This window comes from Athene cunicularia (genome assembly GCF_003259725.1).
Source record: "Athene cunicularia isolate RWA chromosome 2 unlocalized genomic scaffold, athCun1 chr2_part1, whole genome shotgun sequence".
NCBI classification, from domain to species: domain Eukaryota; kingdom Metazoa; phylum Chordata; class Aves; order Strigiformes; family Strigidae; genus Athene; species Athene cunicularia.
Window position 1 is genome coordinate 127,784,805 of NW_020799095.1, and position 22,589 is coordinate 127,807,393.

At 37.6% G+C, this 22,589-nt stretch overlaps 1 protein-coding gene across 3 annotated transcripts in view; it reads right to left on the reverse strand.

Annotated features, from left to right (window-relative positions):
• Positions 1–4,750: 4,750 nt before the first annotated feature.
• Positions 4,751–22,589, reverse strand: part of TRIQK (triple QxxK/R motif containing) — a 64,372-nt gene continuing 46,533 nt past the window's right edge. For all 3 annotated transcript variants that reach the window (XM_026842935.1, XM_026842934.1, XM_026842933.1), the window contains exons 3-4: positions 19,710–19,795; positions 4,751–10,011 (exon numbers count right to left, since the gene is read on the reverse strand). In XM_026842935.1, the coding sequence (XP_026698736.1) occupies positions 9,898–10,011; positions 19,710–19,795 (200 nt within the window). In that variant the 3' untranslated portion in view covers positions 4,751–9,897. The remainder of the gene's footprint in view (positions 10,012–19,709; positions 19,796–22,589) is intronic.

The window sequence follows — 22,589 nt, forward strand, 5'->3', positions numbered from 1 at the left end:
CAAGTGATTAGGAACATTACAGTATTAGTCAAATCAACGTTGTTTTTCAGAGGGATGAAAGCCAATGATACAATTAACAAATGGTGGGTGTTGGTGGGTGATAGTATTACGCAGACGTTTTGAAGCTCTTTTCTCCTGTGTGAGCAAATTTTCATTCTTGGAGAAACATCCTGTGTAACTGCTGTTGAAGGGTCACACAAAGTTTGTTCTTCCCAAGCTCCCAGGCGGAGTGAGCTGGCCCGAAGGCTTGGGTTTCAGATGGAGAGGCAGCGTGGCTCCTTTGGGCCACCGCAGTGCTGTGGATTTGAGGCTCTGGAATAAGGGGCTGCTTTGCTTGCTGGTTGCTGTCCTCATTTCAGGGCCATCTATTCAGACTTCCACATCACTTCTGCAGCACTGATCACACTCCACTGGGATTCAGACGGCTCAAAGCTTTTTTCCACTGTGCTTTCCACACAGAGGAACAACACTGTGTTTCCCAGAGTACTTCATTCTAGTTCCACCTCCAAGGATGGCTGTGATGTCTGCCTCTAAATGATTAAGACTATCATATACTAGAGGTTTTACAGAATATCCTTTTTTCCTCCTCATTAGCCTGCCAACTTCAGCTCTCAGCCTATGGTAAGGTCAAGGAACACCCGAGAAGAGCAACATAAGACAAAATCTCTCACACGTGACAGTCTCTGACTTCTGAGACACAGGAGAACTTGATAGTGTATGAACATGTTGCTGGTAGATCTGTTTTGATATTTGGCCTGTGAGGCATGTAATAGTGGGGTATCTATGTAAGTTATAATTTAATGAACTGAGAGCTTTACTTCTGCAGATCTCTAAACTGGGGTAGTTAGGTAGCCTGGTGTTTTGTAATCCTGTTTTACTTAATTAAAGTATTCCTGTTGGCTGGGTGGAAAGATGTGTTATCCTGTTACTAGCACATGATGAAAGGAGGCAGACATCATTAGTGTACATGACTCCTTCCTCAGACCCCATAAGAGCTAGGGCCTCTGTAGTTCCTCTGAAACAGAATTAACATATTTCTCACTGAAATGTTTTTTTCTCTTATGTTCAGCTGCATAGATTTCCTCATTACAAGTATTAAACTGTTTGGTTATCTGTAATGTGCCTAGACTTTTGTGAAGATTCATTTACAGATGAACCCCTACTGTTAGGTTAAGACAGGTTTATTTTAGCACTTGCAGTTCCTATAATTCTGAGTTGTTAATGAATTGACCAACTTTTCATCATCCTTAACATGAGAGATGCTTCTCATGATCTCGACTCATACTCCTGAAGAGCAAGATTGCACTGGGGTCCTCTCGTAAGTTTTCTTGGGTTTGTGCCATTGGAGGAGGGAGTGCATAAGAAAAAGCATCTGGCAGTACATCTGCATCCAGTCCCTGCTGACATCCTGAGATCCGTCTGCCCAGGCTCACTCCTCCCTCCGTACGGAGCTTGACATATCTGGTACCCCACTGCCAGACAACCTCAGCAAATACTTCTCTCTCCAAGGGAGGATGAGTCACTTTTTCAGTGTCTTCATCTTATCTCATTGTTAACCTGATCTTTTCAAACTGCTCACGGCTGTGTGGAAGGAATCTGCTGAAAAGCCTTGATCTGAACAAGCTGAAAAACATGATCTAGGTAAAAAGATCAAAACCAGCCTTCTCTGGACCAATGACCATGAAGTTTTAATTCTTTACAAAGGACATGAAAAATAAGATGATAACTGAGATAAATGTTGATGAGTGGATGTGACAGATCCATTCCTCAAGGCTTTGCAAGGAAGCAGCAAGGAAGCGCTGAAGGATCCCAGGCCAGCTCCATAGTTAGCTGATCGGTTGAAAGTCAGTTCTATTTTTTTTCTGTTATTCTACATCACTTTGCATTATACAGTATTGTACATAGCCTCTGGTAGACCCTTCCAAAGCTACTGAATAACTTGGTGCTTAACAAGGATACTTTAATGTTTTTAAGTTCTGGGAAATACAAGATCATCTTTCATTCTGAGTCAGCAATGATGATCCCCAAACTAGTGGTGGAATAGGGGGAATAGTAGCTTTGTGGAAACTACTGTAGAGATCTGCACTGTAAGAAATGATGAATATATGACAGAGGAGCGAGGCTTACTTTTATACCTTATAAATCAGGAGTGTAACGAAAATTTCCTTTCCGTATTTGTGTTGTCTTTTCAATTTAGCACTGTTTATGCCTATGCACAACTCCTGTGCTGCAGGAATGATTCTTGTTTCTAAAAGCCCTTGCTCACAGGAAGCATTTTTTCCTTCTTCTATCTCTAAATTGTATATGAATATGTACAAAATAGAAGTTAACTTCTCTACATAGAAATTAATTTAGTAAGAGAGATCTCTTCTGTGTATAAGAGCATAACATAGTGTAGCAGAAACACTTGCCCCCATGAGTTTGAGACTGCAACAATCACAAGCAGATTGTCTCATGTGTTGCTTCTCCATCACCCCGTAACACTGACACAGTCCAGTCACAGCAGTATGCACACAAGAGTTTGAATAATGCCCCTGAAGAGTCCCTTAAGCATTCATTTTGTTCTTTTCAGTTGTCCTCCAGGCATTACCCACTCCATTATGGTATCAACTTGAAAATTTCCTAATACAGAAGGTAAAACTCATTGACAAGGAAAAATTTCAAAATTATTGCTCCTATTAGAGTCATAGTTCTGATATTTCTCTGGAGAATTTACCAAATTTCAGCATCACAGTATTTGGAAAAAGTGATATGTATTGCAAGTAATTCCTACTTTGAGGCAACCCTTAACCAAAGGGAGGTAAATATCATTCTATATCATTTCAGACAAGAAGCTACATTTGACGCAACTGTATCACCCACAAACAAAGCCACTTTTCTATTAATTAAAAACAGCCGATGACTGGTTTGATGAGAAAAAAAAATTCTCATGAATAACGCAATCATATTTATAACTTGTCTTATTTTAACGTGAACTCACAAGCTGTCATGAATAAGGGCAAGGACTGTCAAATGGCATTCACAAGAACAGAGCAGGTTTTAAATGGCTGCTCTTCAAAATAAAAATCTGTATAGCACATTGGGAAAATTTCCCCCACAAATATTGCCTAACTTTAAATTAATTTGTGGCTTTGGTAATGATCTGAAGAAGCTGCTCTACTGTCTTCTTTGTTCAGCACATCCCATTATTACTGGAACAGCAGAGACACAGTGGCATAAAGTACTGCCTGAGAAGAGCAGCTGGAGAGCAGCTATGATTAATGAACAGATAAATACAAATATGATTGTCTGCCTTTAAGAAGGAACAGTCATGAGCTCATTAGGGAAGTGAGAACCCATGATACCATTGTTAAAACAGCCATGCTTTAAGCAGACAATCACAGCACCTTAGCTCATCTTTTAAATGAGAAGCTGAAGGAAGTCATCAAAAGGGAAGCAAGCAAAAACCTGATTTTCACTATGCAGGCTGCTCTGAAGGCTCCTCAGGCAGGAGAGGCTGAATAAAGCTGCCCTGAATTCAGAATTTGCTGTCCTTCCCAAATCAGAGCAAGGCTTACTATATTACACAGCAATAGCCACCCGAGGCCTCTTCAGCTTCAGCCAGGTGAGAGCAAGGGAGATGGCAGGTCACTCCCCAGCCTCTCCTTACAAAAGGATAATGTCTACAGCTTTCCTAACCAAAAGCAGTCCCACAGACACAAATGGAAGCAACTATGCAGAAACAAGTTTCAAAATGCCAACAAAAGACAATTTTTCTGGCACCTCTCTGAGAACCTTATAAATAACAGTAAAGAGCCTCAACATCTCAGCTTCTATTTATTTGTGGTAACAAATCAGGCACCAGTGATGGTAGGAGACTCACCCTGTAGATTAAGCTCTGCTCTGTTCTTTTTTGTAGCCTGTCCAAAGCAATCCAGGACCGCAGCCCTACTCTAAACACCAGCAGCTCCCCACGGAGCGTGGATGATGCTTTAGGAGTGCAGAATCAGCAAAAGGGCTCCCCTGCCATTTCCCTCCCTGTCCCTCCTCTCTGCTGATAGTATTACAGGCAAAGAAGGTGTCTCTAGAGAAATGGGGACACTGCCAGTATCAGTACATTTGCATTTAACTCAATAACAGTCACACAGAGCTACTCTAGCTTGGCATAATGTGACTTTTTTATACATGAAGGCAACAGCAATTAGCTTGACGTATTCTTTGTGTAAATCCCCCAAACGCTGTTTATTCCTTACTTAAATAAATGAACCTTTGATCCAGTCAGAAGCTGCTTTGTTTCAGACATCTTTATCTCCTCTGGGACCTTTTTTTGCCCTATGAAAAATAAGATGTTGAGGTAGCTCTGATTTGATACCAGAATTAGCTTTTCTTCTACCCTCTTCTTCTTGAGCAACATCATGAGTTGTGAGGTCGTTGGCTACTGGTAGAATTGGCCATTTTACTTCCATTTTCTTCTATTCTCGTTCCCAGAGGAACCGAAATAGGAGAATGACATCAGTTTGTCACCAAATTCCATACTCACCTCCTGCAGCTTTGCTCTTTAAAATTCCTACAATCTCTTTGTGAAATGGCAAACTCCCAAAGATCTATGTGCTGCTCAGTTTTTCCAAGGTTCAGCAAAATGAAACTCTTCATAGCTTACATTTATAACTGACCTGAACAAACACCTTTTAGGGAGAATTTGGGCAAGGCATGAACTGTGCTGCTGGGCTGTCAGCTGTTAATCTGCTTCTTTAGTGATTCAGAATAAGACAACAGAATCAAGCCTATTGTTTGACTAGTCATGTATTTATTTGTGGTTTTAACATGCAAAACCAGTATAACAATTATAGAAGTTAGAAAAAAATATAGCACTGAAAAAAGTATTCATGCAGAATGAGGCTTCTACTTGAACTATCCTTCACAATCACCAGTTAGTCGATTTGTCCCAATATTTATAGTTCATCATTACAACTGCCAAAACTGGCAACCACCAGGATTGTTGTCTCAATTAAGGACAGTAAACAGATTGTCCCATTTTTTTTAATGAAAAAATCTAAAATGTAATACTTCACAGTTTAACATGTTTATTCATTTAAACTAGCTAAAAAATAGTGGTGTGACATCTGCTTGAGAGACACTGGTACCTAACATTTTGGCTGTCTCCCCACCAATTTGGTTATGATTAAGGGGGGATAAAAGGAAGAGTAGAGGATTCTGTCAATTAAATGCATTGATGAACTACAAAAAATATTTTTCCACTCTTGGAAAAGTGTAGAAATACATCTACAAAAGAATGTATTACAGCAAACTAAAAGGATGATGGGGATAAGTGTTGCAAAATATCTCCATTGGCTCTTTCAGGAAAAAATATTGTAAGCATAAGATCACAGACAATCTTTGCCAGTTTATTCATCTCATGGATTCATTTCCCAAAGTGCAGGCATAATCCACTACAAAATCTTTTAAGAAGCAGTTCCAACATCACATTTCTGCTGTCTTATTGATGTGCCATATTGTTATTTTCTTAGTCATAAGCACCACTAATTATTATGCTACTGTAAGTAAAACTTGAAATGCGATCAAGATCTGTAGTATCCTGTTTGTTGGCAGTCTAACTTGCCTAGTCTGCATTTCAAGTACAGTCCTTTACTGAGAATTGTCCTGAATGCATTTGACCTTCACCAACTGGTTCAGTTGTGCCTTACAGGCACAGTCCTGTACCAGAGCAAAATGAATCATCACTCTATCGGAAGCTGCTAGCAACATTTTCCTCCCTGAAAAGGCAGCATTCAAAACTTGGCCCTAAGTCAGCAGATAAGCCTCTTCCATGGTAGCAGTTTTCATGAAAATGGGATGAGCGATTTTGTAGGCCTTTTACTGTGCCTTCATTTAGTAGGGTTGTTTCAAACCCGCCTGTTTTCAAACACAATTTGTTAGGTCAGCTACTCTAGATGACACCTAAACAGATGAGTTTGTTCATGTTGTGTATGTTTGCAGTTATGTGTTGCAGCATAATCTAAGTGTCGTCCCTGCTACAGTTGGTCTGATGCATGGAAGGAGCTATGACAGATCCTGAATCACATGATGTCTATATGATATGCAACAGTGAACTTTAAATAAAGCGTTCTTCAAGGAAAGTTTAAATATATCTCTAGGGTCCATTAGGGAAATGCTTAACATGCCTCCTAAGCTTCCAGTAAAATATATTTATGGACTCTAGGAAACAGAGTTAAAGCCTTTCCTTGGCAATGTTCACCAGCAGCACTAGTAAAACTACTATACGGAGGCTTCTGTCCTGAGATGGTCTGCATGCTGGTTCCGCTTTTGTAGGGAAAAGTTAAAACTGCTGAGGAAAGATTTACTGAGCAAAATCACTGCTGGAAGACTCTCGTGCCTTCCTAGCCAGAGAGACTTACAAATGGGACATCCACTCCCACCCACAGCATGAGGACTCAGTACAGGCATCTCCTCCACAACCTCTGCTGGAAAGAAATTCAGTTTACTCCACAAGCAGAGGGCAACAACAGTACTGACATATACCCTTTCCCCAGAGGTGAATATCCTGGAAAAAACCTGCCCCATTAAGCTAGGTCTGCTGTGTAAATGGTTAGATCAGCAATCTTTCTTTGAAACAAGGGTATAGAAGTATTACCTTGAAAATAAAGTCAATCTGACTGAAGTTCATGCAGCTACATTGAACAACATTGTCTGCAGAAAGAGATCTGCTCTATTGGTATTGGGTAGGATGCCAAGGGAAGTTCTCTTTATGGTCTTTTAAGTATTCATAGGCTATGCTTAGTTTTAATATGAGCTTAGGGGCTTGAACTGCCTAGAATAATAGAGATATTCTAAAACTGGTGAGTATCACTGCTCACATTTGAACACTGTGCTATTTAGATTGCTTTAATGTCCTTTCAAATGCACATATAATTCAGCGTGACACATCCAACATTAATAAGAGCACCAAAATAGTAAAAATACATTTATTATTAAAATAGACACTGAGCAACTCATACAAAGGTAGGTGGTTCAAAAACCAAGAGGCATTCAGTAAATAAAATTAAAGGCAAAATAAGCCACAATTTGCAAGATTATAATCAGTCTCTACTTTAAAATATCAGGCACAGACAATGTAGCATTCCAGAAAGCAGAAATAACTTCAGGTCAGACTCTGATTTTCCCTTGGAGTAAATCAGTTGTAGTATCAGTGAACCCAGGGGAATCATAAATTAGTAGGCTCAGAATCCAACCTCATTGCTAATATTGTTGTGCTTGTGCCTTTTATAAAATAAAGTATGAATATGATGAAAAGTGGGAGCTTTTAGCTTTAAAAAAACTATTGACATAGTCCCATTAGAAATTATTGTACTTATAAGAGAAAAACTGTATTTGCTGCAATATTTGCCATGTATTTCTATATACACTGAACAGAAGTCTATCCAGTTTATCTAAGCAAAAGGAAATTATCTTGTTACATGAGAATAACATCTTTTATGTGGATAAAAAGGCCTAACCTAAATGAAGCCAACAGACAAACTGCAAATTATGACACTTGTGGGCAATATGGACTGATAAGTCACAAATCAGGGAAGATGCTTCAATCACACATATATGCGCTTTAGATTTTGTCTATGACTCAGAATTATGGGTAAAGCAATCTTTCTATTCTAGGAACTTCATGTTCATAAATTTGACAGTAAGAATAGCTTGCTTCTTCATGTAACTGACTCAGAAAGCAAGTTATGAGACAACTTGCGCGAAGGGGATAACTACACATCATTCTCAGACCAGACATCACCCGGAGAGCTATGTGCAGACATTAAGAAAGCAATCCTTCCAGCATTTTATGGAATAAAAAAATTGCTCATGCAAAGTAACAAGAGAGGTCTGCAGCTCTGTGACATGTGGTGTAGCACTGGTGAAGTGAAAGGCATGTCACATCCAAGGAGACAGCTTGTGATATGCTTTTTCCCTCCACTGAAAGTTGGGCCATGTGTCAGATAATGCTTCACCATAAATGTAACATGTTGCTAAGCATTTGATCATGTGTGCAATTATTAGCGGACTATAAATCATATGAATGCATAAAAGTTAAGTTTTTGTGTCTGTAACAGTCATAATTAGAAAATGAGAAATATTTGCACATATATGTTTATGCTTCTCTTTCATAATCTTCTCGGAAGACTGTTGTACTCTGAATTTCTAGAGTTGTTTTGCATTGCATAAAGTGAATGAGGAGTATGACAGATAAGAAGTGGATCCTTAGAGACTCATAATGTATATGGTCATAGCTACTGTATGGTTTAAAAATTAACTGTATTGATCTAAGTTCCTTAAATGGCGATAACAGGACTGTGTCAATTTAAAATATATTTTCCATTATAATATTTGCTATGATTTACATCCCTTTGTCTTCAAAATCACTGTAAGAAATCTTAATCAGGCATTTCTGGAACAAGTCAGTAAATATCATCTCAGCTGTAACTAAACCTAACATTCAGCCCTGAAATTGGTATCAAAGATAAAGCCAAGCTAGTCTGCTAATATAATTTCAAAATTATGATAATTCTTTTCTGGAAGTCATTCTGCCTAACTTCCCTGCCATATTCAGCATGAATGGCTGTATGCTTTCCTTGGTATCAAAGTGAATCGAAACTAGAGAAAGACTGACCACATTTTTAAAAGGATCAAAACTGAATCTTTACAACCCCAAGTCAGTTATATGTCAAAGTCGAAGCAGAACACAATAAAGCCAGAATTTTACAGCTCCCTGTAGCTGCATTGACATACTGACTTCTTCAAGTGGCTTGTGGTTATCAAAGGAATCAGAAATGTTATCTACAGTGCATATTCTGAAAGGTGCTTTGCAAAAACTGAAGGATGTCGTGGATCCAAGATTTTCTCAATTATCAGTATGTATGAAAAAAAGGTTTCTTAATACTTACAAATTCTCACATTAGTTTGATGATTAAAATGATTGTGTAACTGGAAAGCAATTTTTTTTTCAACATCCCCCTAACAGGTAGAGCAAGTTGATACCACAACCAGCAGGAAGAGTATAATTAAAATACGATTTTGACTTTATATTAATAATAGAGCAATACACTAATTAAAACCAACATCGACTGAACTTTCTATTTACACTAGTTCAGACAGCACAGGAGGCAAAGAACTGTGTTTCAGAGGCATATGCGAATGTTAGAGCTTCTGTCATCCAGGTGCCATTTCTGACAGAACACATGTGTGCTGAACAGTTGGCAAAAGAATGAAAAAGATTACTGCAGATATATGGGCACACAGAATCTGGAATGACATAAAATTAAGTCCATATAGGAGGTGACAGACTGCTTCTAAAAAGATATTTTTTCCTACAATTTCTTCCATCTTCGTGTGCGCGCATGTACACACATGCACAAGAAAGATTAAAAGGGAGAGAAAGGATGAGGGGGGTTTGATATATTTTAAATACAAATCAAGAAAAGACTTTTTATTTGGTATTCTGCTTCCTTTTGGGAAAGGAAAAGGAACCTAATTTGGCTATTAGGAAGCTTTGATTCCTAAATTTAGTCAAGGCAGACTCTCCTCCTGTGAAGTCAGCATCAATACCCATGATAATAATAGCACCTGTCTTTTGACATCAAAGTTCTCTGCCTGAGAAAAAAATAATGTAAACAATAAACTTCATGTATTGTACTGCTGCTCCTGGCTTTGGTGTTAACCAAATACACTTGCCAGGCATGAGTTTTCTCTTATTTTGGAGATCTGGAATGTAAAAGTGACTGATGTATTGCAAAACTTTCTTATGAAATTGGACTGCAAGAAATGGCATCATTTACTGTCTCACAGTGAAGGGACTGTGTGTTCCTATGTAGTCTTGTTCAAGCTGAAGAAATCTTGATGATAGATTCATTGCATCTGCTAGTTTTCATCTGGATCCAGATCAAGGTCAACTTCATTGGAAATGTTAAGATAAAAGAAAGCATAGAAAGCCAACAAAAATACCAGTATAGCTGCAAGGACAAGGGCAACTTCCTGTAGAAATAAGAGAAAAAAATTAAGCCAAAACCTGTTAGAAATAGTACTGTATTTTCATTATTTCCATTATATAATGCATATTAAAATAACACCAGACATATATAATTGCATAAGGCATTGATACTTTAATGATTTCTTCTTTGTGATTACCATTTCAGAATGTTATAAAATATATTCACTTAATAAAGATTCTGGTGAGTCTGATATAAAGCCAGAAATAGGATATTTGGCTTAAAGATCTATGGTCTGACCTAGAAATAGGAGCTTTACATCCTTTTATTATGATATCCATTCTTTTTTAAAAGACAGAATTCACAAACCACAGTTTTGAACACAAATTTAAGTTATGAATTTACACTGTGAATTTTGATGTTTTCTAGCAATATGTTACTGCTTTTTGCCAACAAATTTGTAATTTTTTAATGAAGCAAACACAGTATGGTGGAAGTCAATGAAAATTGCTACCTCTACCTCCCAACCTCCTGGCATGCATTACAATATAGAACTACAAAATCCCTCAGAATTGGATGAAACTTTTCTTCCTTCTCTTCTGCAATAAGGGAAAAAGCACAACAATTTGCAATTGCACTTGCCTCTCTTCTTGTAAAATACTGCAACTTGCTGCATCTTCCTTAATTAACATAAAGGAGTCTTCCAAAGTATACAGGATTTAGAGCAGCTTTCCGAAGCAAAAAAATGTTTTTGTACTACACATCATACTCATGTGGCTGCCCATCATCCTATTCTATCTTAAGGCTGGACTCCGTTAAGCTCCAACTTTAGACCTCAAACATAATAAATGGTTGTATGATCATCCTCTTTGTAACACTACTTCTTTCAGAGTCACAGTATTTCACATTTTTAAGTTCATTCTCATTTTGCTAGACAATGAAAGAAGAAATAAAAATTTGAGAAAAATCCTTACATTCCTTCAGTTCACAGAAAGTGCCACTTCCACAGCTAACAACATGCACTGCTTCACTTCATTCCTTATCATCGTGATGTATTTTTAAAATCATGCACTGAGGTGATCAAAAGGAACAGGTTAATTTGTACCCCCCAAAACCATTTTCCCTCTACAAAAAGAAAAAACAACCTCCCCTCCAAATCACAGCTTCATGCTAACCTACAAACCATCTGCATCTGAACAATCCAGCTATATACTTAAAAGGAGAGAAGAGAAACAGTTCAGTGACTTTATAACAACTAACCTGAATAGATGCCACATCAAATCTACTCTGCCAGTGGGACTGAAAGGAGATGCCTACACCACACCTAGACAATCAGACACCCTTTACTATCCAAGGAGAGAATCTGACCCTCTTTGGTGTAAGATTCATTGCGTCCTCTGAAAGAGGTCAGGTGATTTCTTCCTAAAAATGCCTATTTTTCCCCTTAGACTAGAAGGGGAGTGGAGATGGTAACCTTGGTGTGGAGACCTGCATTGTAGGATGAATTCCACCCAGTACCCTCTAGATTGGTGGTGGCTTTGTGACCAAATTTGTGTCCATTGCCATGAAGGAGTTAAAAATGCGTTAGCTTCATTTTTTAAAGTCTAGCCCATAATCTGGCATTCTTCTATAGAACAGCATTTCATTTGCATTTACATGAATGCATTATATAGTTTATCAGAATGTTGGATCAATAATTCAACATATGCCATCTAATAAACTTTGAAATACTACTGACTAGTTGGCGTATGCTCTATAGGAGTCTTTGTTCTATAGAAACCTTTGCTTTACATTTTACATGGATTGAGATGTACTTTAAATTTATTTTACATTAAAATTGCTCCTGTAAATTTGCTGAGACTGTTTGTTACAGATTTCAACTACATTTTCCTCTTAGAATTATATCATCCTCTGAACCTCATACTCCTGATTCCCTATGATTTGATTAAAAAAAAAAGAAAGTACATCTAATTCACTAATATATTAAAGGAAAGTGATTTTTGCTTTGTTGCAGTTGCAACACGTCAGTATCTCACAAAAGGGCATGGCAGCATCAGACAGGTTTCATTTATTTCCTTGTATCCACAGCTGTGCTCCCAGACCCATCTGGCCACACAGCTACTAATCTTAAGAGGATGTAATAAACAAGTGACATACAACTGCAAGCTCCATCTGCTCAGGAGAGTGGACAACAAAACTGTGCAATGCAGGCACCGTTCACACTTGACACAGAGAGCAAATTCATTCCAGTATTAAAAAGTTTTTTCCCATGTTTGGATGCCACGCTTGCCACTTTACAATAGGTTCACCTTTTCTCTCCTCCCCAGCCTCCTTTATGAAATGCTGTAGTAGCAGCAGCAAAATTTTGGGTAATGTTTGCATTAAAGAATTGTTTTCTAAGAAGTGGAACTGGGAAAATCTTGAGTTTTGTTCTCAGGCTGCCCAGTAACTGCTTTGATGGGAGTAGTTCTTTAATTTCTCTGCCTAAGTTTTGCAGTGAATAACACTGAGATAACAATACTACTTTCCTTACACGAGCATTAGAAACTGGGTGGCTGAATCAGTATTTATTAGCCCTGGGAATGAAAAGCCTTATTGAAATTCCAGGTTTTAGAATTACACAAGAACCTTAATTCTGAGTTACTAAAGAAGGCAGAGTAACAAAAATCTAAAATAAATGGCCTAACAAAGGACACCTGGCTCTCAGCTAGGGATAAGCAGTCTCTTAAGAATTGCATCCAGTTTATGAACTTTTATAAACATAAATTTTGCAATGTAAATAGCAAATGAGATGCTACACCACTATACTGTCTTTGCAACAATGGTATATATTGTCATTTTAATTTGCTTTATACTTATCAGGCTTTGCTATTTGTATTTGAAGCCATGCATAGAAATGAAATGTTAAAATACTTCCCACTCGGCATATATAGCTCCCTTTCTCTTGCACTTTATAGATCATCCCCATCATCCCTCTGCAAAATCCATTTACTCAGAGGATTTCATCATGAATAATTAACCAATATAGAAAAAGTCGTATAGAAATAAACTTAAAATGATCACAGAGCTTTTTCTCTTTTTTTTTTTTTTTTTTTTTCTTTTATAATATGGTACAGAATGCTAGGAAATAACATCCGTGCTCTCAAATCCCAAAGCACAGTCAAAGAAGCCTTTAAAAGGAACAGAATTTTCTATTATATTTTCTTATATTTAGAATAATGTCTGTAGAACCCTACTGAGTTCAGCTTAAGTTTTTCAGAAACTTTTCCATAAAGGAAACACTTGCCATTACAGTATAATGTAGATTTAATTTTCCTATGATTTTTTTGTCAGTTTTATGTCTCTCACACCAAAATATTTGGATAATGTCCTCAGATTCACCCTGATGGAGCAAGTTGCAGAGTTGGGATTTAAACAAGAATAATCAGAAGCTGAAAAAAATAGGGGTGAGGAAAAACTGTTCGTTATAATCACACAAATCTGGAAATGGTGTACGGCAGCATCATATCCTACACATATAGAGAAATATCACACTTTCAGGAAATTTCAAACTTTTTAGATAATTTTTATTGTCCTTCAAAGAGAACCGTACCTTTTTAATCTGAAACCAGCTTAAAACTAGGTGAAAGTATCACAAATTGCTGTCTTTGTAATGCTAAACTATCCCTAGTTATTTCTGAAATGAGATGAAGAGAAAATCATGCTGACCAAGGATACGTGTAGAAATAAAACAAACATACATGGACTTGACAATCAACCTTTTTATCCCATGTAATTTCTAACTGGAAAACTATCTGGACATTCATTGTGAACATTTTTTAGAGTTTCAGCAAAATCATATTTAAAAATGGATATTTACTTCCTTAATCCGGGACATTCTACATTTAACACAAGGTAACAAAAGTAATTTATTAACTTTTATCAGTAGTTTTTATGTTATAAATTTTTTATTGTAAAAATTTCAAATGGAACAATGATCATTATTGTCTCAAATAATGAGAGTAAGGTATTATTACAGAGTCATCTGCAAGGCCTGGCTGTATGATTCCAAAGCAACAGGATTCATTTTAATATATCTAAATGCAAGGTAATATATACAGGTATCAAAAATGTAGATAGGACTTGCAAAGTGGAGGGATCTGCCTTGAAAACTCATGACTCTAAAAAGGTCTTTGGATTTAATCAGTAACCACTCCCTCAGTGTGTGATCTCTGGATGTGCAAAGGCAGAGGGATTTCCAGTAGGGAGATGACTGTTATTTATTTTATCATAGAGAAGAATGAGAGGTAGTTTGGTTACAGCATATAACTACATATGCCATACACCTGTATTTAAGTAATGTGCTTCACAGTGTGGAGTCCTTTATCTTGTTTACAAGAACCTCTCAAGGTCCAGATGCAGTGAGATAAGTTCAGTCTTGAAATAAGATGCCATTTCCCAGGAGCATGAATGAATGAACATTCCAGTTGCGTTTTGAGGAAAATATGGACTTCCATGGCTGTGAGTCTTTTATGGTCAGATCTCTCTCTCAAAAAAAAGCACATTTTTATTTAGCTATTGGGAAGAATTCTTCAACTTGGGCTTGTGTGAAAAGGTGGTCCCAGCTGCCAGCCTTGCAGTTGGCAAACTCAGCCCTCAAAAATCCTCCCCTCCTTCAGGGTCCTGAGAAGACTGAGATAACTTACATGATCAGTGCTATAGTCTGAACCCGAGGTTTCAGATTGTTAAAAGTATGGCATCTCATACTTCAGTGCTTCAGACTTTCCTACACAGGATCAAAAGAAGTTTCCTTCTTTTTCAGAAATTTGGCTCCAACTGTATTGATTTCATTTCTGAGATTTGAGGTTTTGTTGTTGTCAACTATCCTTTGAAGTGTTAGAGATAAGTAGAGAACAAAGCCTGAGAAAAATGGACTACTGCTCTGAGATGGCGCAGAAAATCCCCCTAAACTACGGCTTGGTGCATCTTATTCACATGCTCAAACCACCATGATGACTGTACTTACATGCACAGGTCAGGCCAAGGTCTGATGGGAGCAATCTGATTCTGTTTTTCTCTTTGTATGGGTTTTTTCCCCTCACTTCCATTTCAAGGTCAGGGGTCAAAGTCTGACTACTGGGATCACTGGGAATATCACACTTTGTTCCTTGGTGGCACATCAAGCCACCCTGCTCTTTGTGTGAGGCACATAAGCTGGTTTAAAGACCCATCATTTTGGCTGTTACGAAGTGATTGGACTTCCAGAAAGTATTTGGATGAAATTTTATGATCTGTAACATATAGAAGGCCAGATCAAATGATCTAATAGTCCCTTGTGGCCTTAATTTCTGCAAAGCTATGAAACTATATTACCAACTTATCTTGGCAAATGTAGTTCACTAACTTCGAAGATTATAAGCAGCGTGAAATCAGAGAATACCCTTTGCCAAAATACACTAGGAATGTCTTGTTATCTATTCATACATAACTTGTTCCAGATGAGATAAACTCTTAATACTGAGCTAGTGAGCTACACAATAGATTAAGCAGATATGCAAAGGAATGACAGACAGTAAGTTTTTTAGGAAACATTTTTTCCTTAGCTCAATCGATGTACTACATTGCTAATAATTCTCTATGGAGTGGTATTCTTCAGTTGATTATGCCTTTGCAATTGGGTGTAAAATACTACTGTTCGGATTTGTGTCCACCTTTCAACAAGAAAGAAAACTTCATCTGTCCCACAGACCACTGATTCATTTTTTCAGCCTGTGAAAAAAATCTCTCCCCAAGAACTCCCATTACTTTTGGCCTCTGCATAACAAACCCCAGCTACCTGGGGCTGAGCTTTCAAATTCCTCAAACCATTTTCTGCTTGCCACCCTCCTGCTGGCATGTCTTCCTCACCCACTGAAAGCAGAGTTAGCACTGGTGGTGCAGACGCCTTGCTGCTCCACCTGGTAAGGATGAGCAGGTGGGCTGCCACCAGCACAAGCCCCGCCGGGGGATAACAAAACAACCACACAGAGAAGGTTTAGAGGCTGCCTTTTTGGTACTGCTACAATAAATTTTGTCTTACCCAAACACCAGGAGACATACAGCATACTGCTTTCTCTCTGAGTTGTTTCTTGAGACGGGGTTCCTGCTTTTCTAAGAGACACCATATATTTTGGCACGGTCTACCTTGGTGTGACATGTACAAACAATGCCAGCACAACAGCCCTGCTACAATATTTAATTTTAAAACAAGTTTAAAGAGTAAACCAAATACTAGCATGGTCACTCTGCTTGAACTAACTTTTAATAGTTATTAGTGCTTAGCTGTTTCTCTGACATTATCAACACGGATAAAATCTCTCATTGGGGAAATTAAAAAGTACTAAATGCCAGTGATGGAAAGAAACTTTGTTACTTTAAATCTTGCATTAAAATGACAAGGCAATCAAAGTTTGACAAGACAAGCTAATTAGTATGCCAGCGATGAAATGTGAAGGATCTCCAGGGGATTGGTTCTGAAAAGTTTTATGTCATTTACAGGGCCTTTTTTTCAAGCGAATGTTGTCAGTTCTCATGGTGAAATACACAACAGTTGAATTTCATTATCTTCATAGAAATTAAGGATTAAATTCCCTTCACTATCCAGTCCTCTTCTTTTTTCCCCCTAAATACTACACCAAGTCTTACCTTACAATCAGAAATAGTGCTAAACAACTCTAGCACTATCAATGAGCACTAAAAATCTTATCTTTTTAAGTGGCAGTATGGTACTTACTGTGTTAGGTATTTCACAAAATTATAAAATTATTCCTCTCTCCCAGAGAGCTTGTACTTTTTACATGTATGACAAGGATATCCTTCCTCTACAATATTTTAAAGTGCAACTTAGCTTTTTATAAGAAAATGTTAATATATTTTGAAATGCTGCATATTGCATCATGTACTGAAGCCTGGATAAACAAATAAAATATATGGTAAATATACATATGTATGTGTTTTCTCAAAGATTTACAAGAACTTTGGACATTTCTATTTAAAGTATTGTCTACTTACTACATTGCACTGTAGCTACACAACTTTTTTTTCTTCTTCAGTACAGACTGAATTGAATCAACTGTCATAGCGTAAACTGGGGCTTATGTTATACAAAAAGACTAAAATCCCAGCCTTTGGAAGGTGAATCATGTCACTTATCACCATCAGAAAACTTTGTTAATATGAAGTGACAACTGTGACGATACCTTCCCAAACGAAGAGCTCAGATACGCTCAAAAGCTCTGAATATTAGGAAACAATTGAAGGAATGCACACTCAAGCCTGAAAATAGTGTCATGAAAGCACATAACCTGATGGACCTCAACTCTGCTGACTCTTCTGACTGCCACAGACATGAGGCACGCTCCTGCCGCACTAAGCAGGAGACTTCAAGAAATTCTTATTTCAAAATCTATCCAGAAGACAACAGGAGTATCTGGGATAGGTGTGGAGGATGAAGGTAAGAAGACTACTCTTGGACAGCGGAAGGAACATAACAATGGACTGAGCAAAACAAGCCCTGCCTGAGAGAGGGGGAGAGGTTATGGGACTTTACAACTACAGCAGCCTCTGCTGGGGTGGGGAAGGGATTTCCCTGCAGACCCTCTAGGTGCATCCACTGCCCATGGTGAAGCTCTGCTGGACTGGAGAGATAGAGCAGGGTGAAGAGCTGTCAATGCGAGACGGAAAGCAGTGCAAGTTTATCCCGAAACATTAAATATGACTTGCTTCTGTGCTGAGCGCTGCAGGGTCTGTCAGCAGAAGGGCAGAGTTTTATTCTACAGGGATTGCCCATATTCGGGTAAAAGTATTGTAACATTTAGTAAGCCTGAGGTTGTTGGCATTAAGCAGGCTCAGTGAGAAGGATGAATACAAAGGCCCTGCTTTCCTTCCTCCACAAGCATATCCCTGGAGGGAAAGGTGCCCAACTTACCTTCCCTTTTGCTTCAGCTCTGTCAGCTTTTCTCAGCAATTAGGAAGCAAAGCAAATGACTGTAATCTGTTTGGGGATGATCCAGGGTCATATTTTAACGTCCAGGCGTGCAAAAAATATTACAGCCGGAAGACATTATTTTAAAGAATTTTTTTTTTTCTTTTCTTCTAAGGCTGAGGCAGAATTGCAAATCTGAGACATTACACACTGCAACCAGCAGAACCCCACAAACACAACATCCCACGATCCCATGACCTGGAGAGCATGTGTGTGCCTTGATGGCAAAACGCATTCTTACCTAGAAGTCAGCTATAACATGTAGGATATGTATTTTGTATATTTGTATATGAAAATAAACTGTTCTTGATTTTTTTATTCACTAATACTTGATTCTTCATTATACATATGACTATACATATGCTTTCTTATTCTCCCTCATTTTTAAGTAAGAATTACTTAAGGAAACAAAACAGCTTTTGAAGGAGCAAGGTTCATATTTTTCTCACTTGTGAAAGACATGCAAAAAACTTGCACACTCTAAAAGAACTAGGCTGTACAGTACAAGTCTCCAAGTAGAACATCACTTTTAAAAGGTCATTTCATTGAAAGTAAAATGAAAAGCAAAATTTAATAAGAAAGGAAGGAAAAAACATTGAACGCAAAAGGTTAATAATCTATCCTTTAAACAAAAAAGGCAATCTACTTTTTCTCATTAAAACCTGACACACAGCACTAACTGAGGAGATTATGTTGTGAAAACATACTGCATCGCACGGTAATGCTTGATCGAGATCAGCAATCAGGAGCAAAAAGAAAGCACTGTTTCGTGATTATAATAGCAAATTCTGGAAGACAACCAAATACATCATCTGGCAGCTCAACAGCTGTTACAGCTTGGTAGTAATACCTTGGCATTTGCTATAAGCTATAACTTGAAAAATTGATTTCTCATCTGCCAGAAACAAGAAAATGTTCTCCTTTTAACATTTCTGAAGTTTCTTTCACTAGAATACGCAGGTATTTGACCCACTTTAAAATTTTTCTCAGTTTTTACTCTTGCTGCTAAGCTAATTGTGTATCAATTTGATTCAAAAATAAGTTTGAGGGAAAAATACCAGACGCAACTTAAATAACAATGTGCATTCAGATAAATCCTGGTTTGGTAGTAGATAGCACAAAATACTCCTAATTGTCCTCCTTACTCATATTCAAAGCTGTGATCAAGTAGCCTTTATTGATACCTGCCTGAAAAAGAGCCATTTACAAAATAAAAGTTCAGTACCTTTCCATGTGTTTTGCTGTTAGCTGAACACACCTTCTTTTCCCAAGTCAGAGGCAGTACACAAGGATGTAGACTGAGATAATAATGCTGAGAATTTACAATACTTAACAAACCCAGTCTTTGAATTACTCCTGGGTATAGGATAGGAAGAGGAAGAAGGAAGATTATTGTAATTTTTGTAACTATATGAAATCATTAAAGCATTTGTTCTGTGTGTAGAGAGGCTCTCTGCAAAGATCGATTTTCTAAGCGTACAGTACTTTATTGACCTTAAAGGAAATATGCACCATAACAAGAACATGGACTACTTAAAATCTTTTAGCATTTCAACTATTTCAGTTATTTTAGGGTTAAGTAAAAGCAATCCATTATAAATATCTTAGATTTTGGCATTCGATTTAGATTTTGAAGTGTCATAAACAGTATCTCTCAGGAATCAATACTCACACAGTACATCCATGGGGAAAAGAAATAACATATACACAAAGGTGGTATAAGCTATCAAATAGATCTCTACCTTTACGCCTAGTGCAGTTTTCTTGGCCTCTGCTTTTAATCTTGTAGCTCTTAACATAGGCCTGGTTTTCTTATAATCTTGTTTTCCTAGAGTAGAAAAGCACATTTAATGATGTAAAAAGAATATAAAGACTATCAGCAATTATTTCAGTTGAAAAATCAGATTCTGTAGCATTTTGAAAATATCCCACAGTCCAGCACTATAAACAGAAGCTACTCTGTAAGACAGTGGCTCAATCCACGGAACAAGGTTCCTTAAGACAGACAATGTTAGCAACAAGCAAGAGATGATAAATCAACATAGAACCCATTACTCCAGGGGGACATCAAAATACACGTATGGATAGCCATCCACTAGTACGTTTATTAAATTGTTCAGTGAGCATCAGACAGCAAATAAGTAGATTAAAGGTTAATGACGTTTTTCCTTCACATTTCAATCAAAATGAAATTTTCATTGTAATTTTTGTTAGCTAGTCACCTCTAATACATATAGAAATGTGTAATAAAGGACATTATGGTGAGAGTAAATCTTTCATCATTCTGAACCCGAACATTTTTTGCAAGTATTGGAACTCAGAGACAAGCAGGTCAGACCAAGTAAGTGCTAATAAGACCACTGCTTCACACCATCTGCTTGTAGAAACATGTTACACAGTATCTTCTATAAATGTCTTCGATGGACTTTTAAAAAATTACAGGAACTATCTCTTGCAGCCACAAAGAATGCAGCCAAGTGCTTGATTACTATGAGTCCATATGAACTGAGTACTGAGTTCAGAGGAGGACATGCAATTACTTAGAAATGGTATAAATGATTTATCTCAATAACAAAACCCACTTGATATCTCTCAGGGATATTTTTGCTGTCTGAAGGGCCTGTCACTGCTGTACTATTAACCATAGCTTCTTTAAGTCAACAGAAGTCAAGGTATGGCTACAGGCACAAGAGGAGGAGAAGGAAAAGAGGAATCTGTGAACAAACTGCTCAGAGCAGTAGAGCCTCACTACAACTACTCTGGCTTTCCAAAAAACTTCCTTTCCATTTTTTTCCCTCTAATGCATACATACCTTTTTGTTCTTTTGCCTGTTTCCAAAGCAGAAATGTTCGGCTGTTTTTAAACCATTATCTTTACCTAGTTGTACATTAGCTTTCATTATTGTTATATTCAAATAATTTAACCTTTCCTCTAAAACCATGACCAATAGTTTTGTGTATGCAACACTCCCATTTGCTCAACCAGACGTGATCTTACATTCATAATCAGTAGTGCAAACTTCTCATTTTATGGTCACCTTCAAAATGGGGATATTATAGTGCAGTGGCGAAATTCTGAAACATGAATTGGAAAAGAAAGGTCTTCTCCAGTAATATACTGGATTCATGGAAACACTCTTTCTATCACTCTACTCATATTCAATACAGAGCTCCTTTCTGTAGCATATTGTGGTGGCTGAACTCGCATTACAGATTTGCTTTCATTGTATAATCTCTCCTCAGCTCTAGGGATTATATATTGTGAAGGTCTCCATATTATCCTTTGGTCAGATATTATTCATAGAAGACCTAAAATAACTTAGAAAATACTCAATGACAAAAGGAAAAATATCCAAAACCATGTCTATTGGAAAAAAAAAAAAAAAAAAAGGCATATATCCAAAATATCCAAGAAACCTTCTTAAAGGATGGAGTTAAAAGACAGAATGACTATTTATGTCTGATGCTCCTATATATTCATCCAGTCATTCTATCTCATTTGCAGGACAGGACCACTGCAGTGCTATTCTTCCGAAGTCAATATCTGATAACAGGATGCATCAGGAGTAATTTTCTGAACAGTTAGGGAAAGAATTTCAGGCACCACCAAAATGGCTAATTCAAGAGATGAAGCAAGCCCAAACGAGTATGTGTTTCTTCTTCCTAAAGTACTGTAGTCGTATGTTTGCTATGAAATAGTTAAAGAGCTGTCAGAATTTCCATTATAAATGGCAGGAGTTTGTAACTCATAAAAATTCACTCCAGGCTGAAATTTGGCATAGATATACCCCAGCCTTGAAATTTCTTGTTTGTTTGTTGGGAGCCAACTTTCAATAAAGTGATGCAGCTGTTCTTACTTACTTGTGAACAAACTATAGAAATCTATCCGAGATGTTTTAAGCATGAAAAATACCTTCATTTAGAAGTATATAACTGACAAGAACTAACTTCAATTTCAGTTCTCATAATTCAGGTTTGCTGCTCTCCTTTCTGGGGTAAATAAAGAAGAGCAGTCAGAGGTTTCTCTTCCAGGGATGCAATGGCATTACATTAGATAACGAAAGCTACAAAGCTTTGTAAGGCCCATTAGGAATAAGAAACAAGTCAGCTACTAAAACCCACCTCTCTTCCTGCCATTGCCCATTCTCCCTCCTCCTCTCCAAGGCTCAACTGTGAAGATGACACAAGCAGGCGTAAATATTGCACAGGAGACTCAGTATGTACACTACCTCTATCAGCAGGACCAAGTCTATTCCTAGGAAAGGGAAAGCTTATTTGTGTTCTTTCCCTTGGTTTCAGGCACTCTGCTACTGTTTATTCCAGTATAGTGGCTACAGCTACGGCTAAGACTGGATTCTACTTATCTACAGAATACTTCCAGACTTATATTAAATCTGATATGAACAACTAACCCCCCTATATAACAAATAGGCTATTTTAATAATGACTAGAGCTGGTAGTTCTCCAAATCTATGCACCTGCCATTAATTTACCACTCTCCTTGCTTAAATGTGCTAGACAAAAGGGAAAAAAAAAATATGGTAGGGAAACAGTCTGAGTCCACCAAGTGCAAAAGTTTAAAAAGGGCATCTGTGGAGCTCTTTGTAATGAAAACCAGATTCA